This window comes from Schistocerca gregaria, chromosome X, assembly GCF_023897955.1.
Source record: "Schistocerca gregaria isolate iqSchGreg1 chromosome X, iqSchGreg1.2, whole genome shotgun sequence".
NCBI lineage: Eukaryota > Metazoa > Arthropoda > Insecta > Orthoptera > Acrididae > Schistocerca > Schistocerca gregaria.
In genome coordinates, this window is record NC_064931.1 from 619594919 (window position 1) to 619607502 (window position 12584).

Sequence of the window (12584 nt, forward strand, 5' to 3'; positions counted from 1 at the left end):
TCAGTAGGTATCATGAGAAACGGCTATAGGATGTTGTCTTCTAGCACCCCTGATGAGGTCGGACGATCGCGGTAGACTTGTGACTTTAGTCAAGCCCACAACCCGGAAGTGGTGGCTCAGCAAGCGATACTGATTAAACGATGTGCACAAGAGATTTTTCACACGTGTAGCAACCTGGGGTGGAGCGCTATCCTGCATAAGAGTGGTACCTCCCAGTACGTGTTTATCAGCCAGGCTAGGGATGATGCAATTCTGTAACATATAAGCGTACGTCACATCCGTTACGTTGACAATCTGGAAAGCAGCACCAGGCGCTTCCTCGAAGAGAAAGGGTTCGATCACGACTAACGTGCTAGAGCGTCAGCAACAGTGCCTTTTCTGGTAAAGTCAACATGCCGTGCTTGCTGGTGCACCTGACTCCCTCTCTCGCTACAGCTCATTTTATACACGATTCTCATGCGACGTCACTGACGTGTTGTTGGCCACCGCCATCTGTTGGCCTGTTTGTGCACTCGTTCTTGGTTTCCATAAAATCTAGAGTTATAAAACAACCGTAGGCTACTGCAGACTACCAGAAGAAAGCGCAGACAACGAGACCACGGTAGTTTTTCTAGTAGCTTTGGTTAGTTAAGGTCGTACCCGCGTTACCGGTACGTTGGATGTGTTGCATACATGTCGGGGGCTACCTCGTGAAGATCGCTTTCTTCTCGTATGCGATCAGTATTTTATTAGATTTCCCTAAAAACTAGACATAGTGAACCGTCTAGAAACTGACTGAGATTATATAAAGGGCCAGGTAACCTACAGAACATTTTTGTTCTACATAGCTGCTCTCCTTTCTGTCACTTTGGAAGAAACAGTATTTATAAAAAAAGTGGAATTGCCAATGTTCAGTTCGGATTTTATTCGAATATTGTTGATCTGTAACGTGAAAAAGAAGGATTTTGTAGTAAAAATAAATAAAAGAATACAGATTTATCATATAACGCTAGAAGACTAATTTCCTCAACAAAAAAGGTAAAATAAAAAACTGCAAAACAAAAATATATCAAACATCACTTCAATATTTTGTCGAACTTATATAAAACATGTTCCTGTTATGCACAAATAACTTCTGCATTTATCAGTAATAACAGTAAACTCTTGTCTTTGATCATGATGAAGAATGTTTTATTGAGTACAAAATAACAACAATAATTGTATATATTTTTATGTCTGTGCATGTAAACTGTACTTGTATTAAAAGTAATTACTTTGGTTGTACAAAACTGCGTAAGCTACGCGATCAGCTAATTTTTATTACTTGTAAAATGCATTTTATGTTTTGTAAGGATATAAAATCCACAGTGCATTAACACTGAACGATGCGCGGTTCTAATTATGTGCAAAACAGAAAGAAATAAAAGAGAGAGAAGTCGTCGGCTCCCAGTTTCACATTCATTTATGTTTCTTTCCCTACCAATACTACCGGTAATCATACCATTTACTATGTCATTTCTGTAGTATACAAAAGTTTTGATAGAGCGCATCTTAAATAAAACCCCATGTCATTTCTCTCTATCTATATTATTAAGTGATGTAATGCACTGTCAAATGCTAAATGGTTTCAACTTAAACAAGGCATCTGTGTGTGAGGGAGAGGTACTCGGCGCCACCCGAACGGGAAAAGCGCCCTCTTTTCCTCTACTGTACCCAAAAACAATGTTTATGGATGCTGGGTATACTGACCTCCATTGTAGTCTCGGTCAACCTCGCCACTTTTCCTCTTGCGATGGGCAAAGGGAGAAAGGACTTGTACTAGTTATATACACATCTGCCATGTGTTCTGACATGACAGAACATCAAGGTAATTAATATTTAACCTCTTAGTTTCAATCGAAGCACAAAGATAGGCAAGTGGTAAAAATTAGTTACTTGTAATACACTACAACACAGTACGACATTTTTACCACATATTTTAATCATGTACTTTCATTATTATTTGGTGGCTACTGTTCCATGCACTTTCACTTGTACTACGATTATTTTCAAATGGTTCAAATGGCTCTGAGCACTATGGGACTTAACTTCTGAGGTCATCAATCCCCTAGAACTTAGAACTACTTAGACTTAACTAACCTAAGGACATCACACACATCCATGCCCGAGGCAGGATTCGAACCTCCGACCGTAGCGGTCGCGCGGTTACAGACTGTGGCGCCTAGAACCGTTCGGCCACCCTGGACGGCACCATTATTTTGTCTAGTAGCGTAAAGCCACTGCTCATCTGCTGCAGACTGTTTCACTAATTAACTGTGTGTGTGTGTGTGTGTGTGTGTGTGTGTGTGTGTGTTTGCGTGTTTGCTGACATGCACTCTTTTTGACCGCAGATGGACATTTCCCCATCGACCTGAACAGCGTCCATAGGGACCACCCGTTCCTGGACGCGGACTCGCTGAAGTCGCTCTTCCGCCGGCTGCACACGCTCAACAGGAGCGCTGCTATCAGAGTCGACAAGACCAAGGTGAGCTTACATTTTCTTCTCTTCAGCCATACTTGTTGGGACGTACAACGGCGTGCTGCCAAATTAAAATTTGACAACTGTATCTCACTACGCGGGTATTTGGAAATGTAGACTGTGTGACCTTTAATGCAGTGCTATTGGTAAAAAGCTAGGTAAGATGTAATACCGATATCGAAAGGACTTCCATAAAATGTAACAGTTTCAATACTGAAGCTAACGCACATGTAATGGAAGGACTTTAGTCCCGTCTCCTTCATAAGGAGCAGGATGTCCATTCGGTTCCATGAAGGATATAAACTTCTCAAAAAGGTTTAACTATTATCCTCATGACTCGTATAATTATTTTTTATCAGAAAACTCTTTCTCAATACTTTTTGAACCACAAGAAATCTGCATGTAAATGCACTCTCAGTGTGTTTCAGTAGAGTTTGTTGTGTCTCCCATCTTAACCCTTAATTGTAGTCGTGGACCCAGTGGACCAATGTTTAATCTTTTATGGGGTGTAAAAAACGTAGCGGGAGGCACAGCCCACAATGCTCCTAGGTGCCTTCCGCCAGTAAGCCAGAGACCGAGCTGCGTGACGCAGTCGTCTTTAGATGGCTGCTTCTAAGATCAGCATCGGTGTACGCACGGTTCGCTGGACATATGATTTATTTGTTCTCCTCGTCTCTATAGTTTTACTGTTTTATTTCAGGTTTTTGTACTGGCAAAGTAAAGCAGTGTCTCTGGAAATCGATATGACATATAAGAGCAATGGCTGAACGTTGAATTAGACAGCTACGAACACGAAATTGGAGAGTACACCTCCGCGTAATCATCTTTCGTCTAAAAATCCAGAAAATTAGTTTTCAGACAATGACGAGGAGTTTGCGATAACGAGTGATCCGGACTCAAATTCCGAATTGTCTGACAAGGAAAAGATTCATCAAGATGAAGTTCAGGTGAATGAAGAGACTAATTACACGAAACAATTTTACCAAATAAAGAAATTCACATGGGCTAAAACACGCTCGTGTGAGGAGCGATAATATTATCAGATTTTCACGTACCACTACTCGATGAAGACGTATTGAGCCATTTGATGTAAATGAAGCATTGCGAGATAATATAAGAGATTCTCATTGTGTCCGCCTAAAAAGGAGCAAAGTTTGTACACTTGTACTCTAAGTGCAAGCTGCCTGTTTTGCGTGGCTTGTTAGAAACCACTGTGTTATTCGCGCATATAACTGGCTCAATTTGAGCACTGTCAGTAAATCGTGCATAAGAAAATTTTAAGTTTTGTTTTGATGCAATGAAGAAGCACTTTTTAGATTTAAGGAAAAATTACTTTTTTGTCATTGTTTAGTACATTCTACACATTTTTTTCGATGACATGTTTCTAATTTAGACTGATTTATGTAAGTGCCAATTAGAGTAAAAACTGGAATTTCATATCGTTAGTTTTGCTCAGTACTACCTTTGTTAATGTTTAAGTTCACAGTTTAATAAAAAATTGAAAACTAAAACATGCTGTTATTTTTATTATCATTTAAAAATAGCTCGGTCTAGCCGACCCACGACTACAGAAACGCTGCCACTTTTCACGACTACAGTTAAAAGTTAAAAATGACAAAGCCGCTTGTGTACGCTATTCAGTCAGTCAACGTGCCTCGAAGAGTCTTTCAAGCTTGCACAGTTCGTATGTGGTATCTCTTAAGAGCCACCAGGCCCTTTTTCTCTGGTGTTTCGGCAGATATTTGCAATTTAGTTTTTCAGTGCGTAACTACAATCATCCAAACAAAAATCGCTCATCACGTCTCTCATGCGACTCCCAGTGTCGAAGGAAGTCGCCGGTTTGTTTCCCATTACAAACAAAATGATTTTTTGAAGCAGAATTCTACGTGGCCTTTCGATAGGGCGGTCCCAGATTAGTCTAGAGCCATATTTGTTTTATCGGTATGTATTAACAGGGACAGTAAAACAGAAAGAATAAATCAGAACCTCAGCAGCGACGCAGCAGCGCCGGTTATTCTAAGTGTTTTGCCGCCAATGTTCATAGATATCGATAAAAAGGAATTGCACCAGACTGATATGGGGCCGCTCTATCGAATGGGCCGGTAAAATTCCACTTTAAAAATCATTTTGTTTGTAACGGGAAAGAAACCGGCGATTTCCGTCGACACTGTAAGTCACATGAGAGGCGTGGTGAGCAGTATTTGTTTGGGCTGACTCCATCTACAAACTGAAAAAACGAAATTGCAGCCATCTGCCGAAACACTAGAGAAATAGCGCCTTACGTTTCTTAGGAGAGACACCCTGTATTTATATGGTATTAAAGGCAGAAGTGCAGATTTTTTGTTGGTGACTGAAGATAGTGTAATGATTAACATTACATAAGTATTTACTTCATTTGCAGACTAATAGTTACAGCTATTAGTGGCTGTATGTTTTCAGCTTGGTTAGTACCACAAAGTACATGTGATCAGTCATTATAGCTTATTTTCCCCTGGCCACCATGTCAGTGTGGACAGGACGCCACAAAACGATGAGTCTATACTGACAGGCGTAGTCCACCTAGTGGTGCAGTTACAACCGTGCAGAAAACATCAGGTAGTAAATTGTGTGATGTGTTTCCATGAAGACTGTTAAACCCAGAGAAAAAAGCAACTAACACACTGAAATGGGTACATAGTAAGGTACCAACGATCGCAATATCTGCGGCAACATCGACATATTCAGTCATTCATACGTATTTCATTTATATCATTGTGCAATCACAATCGCCCAGAAGATGAGATACAGCCTGTTGCTATGGACAGCCGTGGACCAGGTAGATACTGAATCCGGATACTTGAAATTCGCGTGCCGCTCGAAGAATTGTCGTACGTGCAATAAAAGAAAACACTTTCCAGTTTTACATTAAGTAACTATTGCTAAGATAAAGCAACCTACTTCATTACATTATATACTAAACATTTATCGTGTAAGTGACTAAGTCCTTTGAGATACAGCACAAAACCTGTATCAGTAAACTTTCCATTTGGTGATTTAAGATATTCGTTCCATTATTGCTCCTTGTTTTTTTGCTAGTTTTCTTGCATTTGTCCACATTCGGTTAAAGCTCACTTCGTTCCCGAAGTAGAAGTACTAAGATGTTCTACTGTTCCTCACGATAACCCATTCGTATCCCAGATTTTTGTCGATGTTATAACTTGAAAAATTCTACAGCAGGAATAAGGTGATGCAATTGTCTACAGAAGTAACATATCATGATGCAGCCGTACAAATATTTCATGTGAGGTAACACACGTAGTCTTGATGTGACTGTAGGATTAAGAAATTACTTTGTTGCTTCCATGGTGATGGAAGATGGCGGGGACGTAAGCTGTTAAGACTTTTGCGGAGTACACTAAATATATTTTATTCCCTCATTTTTCTTTTCCTTCATCTCCTCAATTGTTTCCAGTTTCACATGCTATCGATTTCAAAGAGAAATGGTTCCATCTTCAAGAACTTTTTGTTAATGGTTTCACTCATTGTTCCTAAGCTGGTACTTCGATTATGTTTATCATGTAAATAAGAATATGTAAATAAACATTATCTTTTTTCATCATGCGGTTGGAAAGACGGATAATATTTTTCATATCTACATAATAAATGTAATTCGAGCGCGTATCCAGTTTAGTTGTCAGCCTGTTGAAGTATATTCAGGCTTATTGGCACACGGAAAACAATTTTCTCGCGGTTATTATTCGATGACATACATTGTTACGAATGTAGATCAATTCCTTTTAATATTCCTAAAGATGCAGCAGTTCGACTTTGAAATCGATAGAATATAATACTGAAGACAATAAATACAGCTAAGTGAATAAAGAATAAGAAAAAAGAGGGGATTAAAAATATTTATTTTCCTCTACAAAGGAAAAAAAAACTAAGAAATCAGGATCTCTGCATTAGAAAGACAAGGACCAAACTTTCCATAGACTACCATGAGCGACATTGGAAAAATAAATAAGATATGTGTAGTTTGTACGCGTTCATACGATACAGTCCTGGCTGAAATCTTCAGATGGATGTGCTCTGACCTCTTGTTACGAAGCACTAAACAGTATCGTCACAAGATTTTGATGTACAGAAGAGGCGCGATCGTTTTAGGCAGATTTTTTATGAAATAAAAATCTAGGGTTGATTCTTGTGTACACACTACAGTGCCTCTGTTAGTTTCAAATGATATCCTTCATACAGTGTAGGTTTATAGCAACCACCTGAATTATTTTGTATTGACGATGAAGTCGCTGGTTGACGATAATAATTTAAAAATTTTATCGTAATCATAATGTAGTTTCATTTTCACGAGATAAAAAAGAAGATTAGGGATTGACGGCCGTTCGACGAAGAAACTATTTGAGACAGCGCAGAAGCTCGGATGATTGGACAAGGACAGTGAAACGTACCTGCTTTCAGATTTCGACAAGTGAAACGTCTCTATTTTAAATGATATTGATCGTGAATGTGTTGCGTAGTATATTGGGCAAGCCTTTCTTATTGCCATCACAGAACGCTATGCTCGAGGGAAGTTGTGAATTTAAGGGGAATGTCTGTAATACCAGTTCATTGTACTGTCTTAGATAACTTGAAATAAAACGGGCGCTAGCCCACGCGGAAAAACGTTATTTCAAATCATTAGATTATAAGTATAGAATTTACTCTTTTGTGGAGGTAGGATTCTGATTAAAACTACGGTCTGCTATGAGTAAATTGCTATAATTTCTCAGTTATCTTGAACTTTTTAAATGTACTTTAAATGAGCTAAGACGTACTTTCGATTTTGAACTTTAGCAAAACTGTGTCTTTTAAGTATGGAGAAATTAGTCAACAGATAATTTTACCATTGCGACGTGAAAAATGTTACCTCACATTAACGTATACTTCAATAAACACTTCCTTTTAACTACTAAGTACCATCTATTTATAAACAAACAAACAAAAATAGAGCACAGGAAGAAACTAATTCAACTTTCCACGAAGGAGCTTTTAGAACAAACCATCACAACTGAAACCTAAAGTACGCGTAATGAAATTTAATATATTTTAGAATAGTCTTGATTTTAAGTTTTAATTTTAAAATGTAGGAATGCAAACTGTTGAGAACTTTTAACCCTGTTTTTGTCATTTGGCTGTTTTGAACACGAAAACTGTTTCATTTCGAAATCAGGTATCAGATTTCGTTTTCACTGTTAACTTACATGATTATCGATAGGTATGTAACCCTAATCTCTGAACAAGAAATAATGACAATACAAATCCATAGTACTCATGGAATGAAAGTTCTTTACAAACTTGAAATATCGTCTTTATAATAAGTACGAACACAAATGTTTATCAACTTTCTGAATAATAACTGACAACAGTTCCATACTGAAGAAAAATGTCGTATACCTGGTGTGTATTTAATCTTGTGTTGTGTGTGTTATAGAGGAGAAGGATATCGGTCATACCCTTTTTAAAAGAGCCATCCCAGAATCCGCCTTAACCTATTTAACGAAACCACGGTAACGTAAATTTCGATGGTCTGATAATGACCTGAAGCCGCCGCTGCTTAACAGTGCGCCTTATGGCGCAGCCTTTCCTCAGTATATCAGTGTTCGAGTGACGGTTTTCCTCCTCTGAACATTGACGAAACGGCACAGGATAATTCTATCTTGTACACCGCAGTAATTTTGAAAACGTTCATGTCAAACCAAAGGAACACAGTGCCATTAACTACGCTAGGATCATTGTTCGGTTCTTGGGGCGCCTTGCCATAGGGCATTATTGTATGGTAGACACAGCAAACAATTGTTCGTTAATGAGAATTGATTGGACACGTGTGATTCAATCAGACAGGGCCCTCGGCCGAGGCCGAACTCGCTATATCGCGCCGTTGCTCTGGCTATTGACCCACAGGGAAAGTGGGAGGGGTTGTCGGTTCAGTTGCCGGTTGTGAAAACACTCTCGTCGCTGGAATTCTGCTGGCAAGGGGTGAAGTTATGACGAGATACAACTTCCCAAACATGCGACCAAACTTCCTATCGTTGCGATCCACCATCCCCCGGGAACAGGTTATCCTTGCAGGCGACGTCCCATATGGAAACTTAACTTTCTCAGATTGCTATCACACACACGATAAAGAGACAACAATCTACATCTCCATATATATACTCCGGGAGCCAATGTATAGCGATGTAACTGTCACAAATACTTAACAGAGGCAGGGCGTGCGTGTCGGAAGGTAAACCGTACAAATATTGGCCATCTTGTGCTTTAGTCCATTTGCGTGTTGAGCGTGGGAAAAATGACCAATCTGTATGCCTCGCTTCGCGCCTTAGTCTCTCTTATCTTATTCTCATGGTCCCTACGCGAGATATATGATGGTGGCACCAGAACTGTCGCAATGTCTGCCTCTGATCTGGTTTTCTAAATTTATACAAAAGCTTTCACGTGAACAACTTCACCTTTTTTCCAAAGATTCCCATTTAAAATTCCCAAACGTCTCCGTTACATTTTTATATGGGTTATATAGAAACTGTTACGATCCAAGCAGCACGTCTCTGAGTTAGTTCTACTTCTGCTGTCATGCGTACTTGGAAATATTTTGATCGACAGTCCCAAGATTGGTTTGAAGCAACTATTTATTCTCAAGCCATTATCACTCAAAAAACTCATCGAGCTCAAGGTTCGATTTTCGAGATATGTAATGAATTACTCATTCGTCAAATCGAATGAATCAAGAAGTTTACTATTAACAACCATTGTTTGTTTATATCCTCAAGGCGTTTCTAAAGATTAAACCTCCATCATCAGGTGGATTTACATTTGTTAGTACGGTATATGTGTGTTGTGTTTCGACGTGGGGTAACCTGTGGCACTGCCTGGTGGAGAAATCAAAATTCTATTTCAGGACATTGTTTTGGGGAGATTTTTTACTAAAAACTCTCTGTCTTCTTTTCTCTCTCCACTTCCATCCGCCCGTTAATATTTTCCTAGAATTAATTTAGTTATTTACTCCCTGCCTCCATCTTCCGTTTCATATTTTCCAAGAATTAATTTAGTTACTTGCATGTTTCCTTTGATATTTCCCTAATGAACAATAACTTGCCTAACTAACAAAACTCAATAGATACACCGAAATAAACCACCAGTTTGTACCCCATGTCAGCCTGGTATCGCATATATCTGTCTGTATTATTAAGAATATATATATCTGCGTATCTTTAACTCAGTATTAATGTGTTACTTCAGTATTTATGTAGTTTTTAACACGTAACATACGTGAGTTTAATAAACCCACAGCTCTAGCATATCCAAAACTTAACTCTCTTTCTCGCAATCCTTTTATCCCACATCTCTGAATCTCACCCAGAATTGTTATTCATGTATAATTTTACCATTGTTGGCAACATAATTATTGCATTTAAGTTTTGCAACATGTCACGTTATTATATAAATGAGTACGAAATATAAACTTTATAAACTTGACAAAAAAGGATTTGTATACCATTTGAATTATTTATTCTAACGCATGTGTTCATCAGCTCAACCAAAGATCTCCCCTGTCCTTTAAAACTTGTTCTGAAATATTAGTGTTTTATGCTATACATCTTTTGCACTTCGTGATAATTTCTGTTTTGCTATTATGTTCTTTGCAACTATCAGTTTCCAGACACCACCTTTCTTTACAAAATATGACAGTTTATATATGATGTATTATGACAGAGAAAGGAGCCTGTGACCACTGGATATATACTGTTTTAGTTGTTTTATTTTCAGACTTAGATATATTTGTAGATACTTGTAGGTTTTAGACAAAAACCTCTCCAAAATCTTGATCTTAAATAGCGTTATTGTTTTTTCCACTAGACAATGCAACAGGTCGTCCCGAAGTCCTAACACAAAAAACACATGTCGTACTAACTCACGTAAATCCACCAGGTTATGGATGTTTAAACCTTAGAAATGCGTTGATGATATAAGTAAACACACCGGTAACAGTAAACTTGTTGTATCATTCGATACCTATAACAGTCGCGATAAAGCCTAACCTAAAATGTTCACATTTAAAATTTGTTAAATGAAAGATTTAGAACTTTTAATTTCTTAGTCGCTGTTGTAAGTTTCGAAAGAGAGATAAAGAGAGTCATTTCAGGAAAACAAAAGTTCTAATGTTCAACAACACGTCTTATTAAATCTCAGTTCACTTTTTTACGATACGTCGTACCGCTGCCACAGCAGTCACTAGCCTCTTTGGAAATTTTTTTTTCCCGCAACTGGAAATCCAGAGTTTCTTGCTCGCTCATGAGCAATGAAGTAAAAAATTTTGAAAACGGATGTCTTACCGGCCATTTTCTAGGTCGCAAATCATTTCTTAGCTCTAAAATTTTTATTACCATACACTGCATGCGTATTTAATATGCCTGTTTTATACACACAGAGACTCTAAGGGACGAAATGACCTCGTTTCTGTTGTTTGATCTTTTGTAAACATCCAGCGCTGCTGACGAGTTTGAAAAGGTTTCCAGCAATCTTCTTATTAACAAGTTAGCTGACTTGTACACACTGTACACTGTGCTGCTACGTTGTTCTGATACGGAAAATATAGAGGATCTGTTTTATTTACATTGACAGAGAAATGAAAGTCTAAATGAGTATTTTATGAACCAGTTGTTTCAAAATTTTTACTTACCTCTCTTCCCTGTCCAGTCACGTTGAACTGTTTCTATTTTCGTAACAATGTCTCACATAAAACCGATTTACAAAATTTCATAAATCACTCTATACATTTTTCCTTCAGCTGCTCGTTACCCACTAAACATCTAACCATCATCCGGATGTAGTTTAGTTACTTAAAAATCACACACCGACGACGACTGAAATATTTCTCGATATTCTGATTCCGTATTTAAATGGGTTCATTCAAGTGTTCTCCCGGCTGCGACACAAAACAAAATTAACCGCAGGTAAAAAGTTTGTTGTTTCATTTCACTTGAATGGAAAATTTTTCTGGAATGGAAAGCCTGGAGTCAACCAACTTTGCAGATTCGAGGCTTCCTTAAAGCGCGTATTTAAATTTTTAATATTAAATGAAGCAGCTGACAATTGAGAATACTGAATAACGTTAAGTACTTCAGGATGTAGAGGGCATTTACTTGTAAAACTGTTCATTCAACTGTCAGGTTGTTTTAGATCTATGTCTGTCTTACGAAATTTGTAAAATAATACACGTTTTCAACAGCAATCAGTTTTAATGCCATAGCGTGACTCAATTCGGCAGCCCATTGCTATGCCCGGGTGTTAATATTAGCGCAATGTTGTTAGTGTAGTCGTGAACATTTCTTAGCCGGCCGATGTGGCCGTGTGGTTACAGGCGCTTCAGTCTGGAACCGCGTGACCGCTACGGTCGCAGGTTCGAATCCTGCCTCGGGCATGGATGTGTGTGATGTCCTTAGGTTGGTTAGGTTTAAGTAGTTCTAAGATCTAGGGGACTGATGACCACAGATGTTAAGTCCCTTAGTGCTCAGAGCCATTGGAACCATTTTTTGAACATTTCTTAGACGCGCGAAGTGAAATAAAGGGACACTGTCACCATATAGACGACAATGTTTCTCTAAATAACCTAAGTTGCACAATCACCTGAAATATCATCCTTCTCTGTGCCATTTACGATATGATTATGTGAACATTTCTCTTCATCACTGCTGACACAATGTCGATTGACTGATTAGGAATACCGGTAACAACATTAAATTGCGAGGCGGACTGAATAAACAATTTGTGCGAATTGTATTTCTTTTAAGATTTCAGTCTCGCTGAATTTTTAAATGACGTTATGTTCGTAATCATAATTTCCACAACAATTGTCAACATCAGTAAAGCATTTTTACTTATTTTTCTAATGTTGACAACTGCTTTGTTTCAATAACTTAACCACTTGAAAATGACTTAAAGCTTGAATTTTCAATTGCGGAAATTAAGCGCAAGATGGCGAACATATTGTCCTTTTTTTGAAAAAAAAAGTATGAGTCTTCACTCCCGCTCAAAGTCTTATCCTGTCGGAATATTA

The 12584-nt window shown here is 38.3% G+C and overlaps 1 protein-coding gene across 2 annotated transcripts in view; it reads left to right on the forward strand.

Annotated features, from left to right (window-relative positions):
- Window positions 1-12584, forward strand: part of LOC126299075 (rho GTPase-activating protein 7) — a 1286633-nt gene that overhangs the window by 1088493 nt on the left and 185556 nt on the right. For both annotated transcript variants that reach the window (XM_049990744.1, XM_049990745.1), the window contains exon 10: window positions 2370-2503. In XM_049990744.1, the coding sequence (XP_049846701.1) occupies window positions 2370-2503 (134 nt within the window). The remainder of the gene's footprint in view (window positions 1-2369; window positions 2504-12584) is intronic.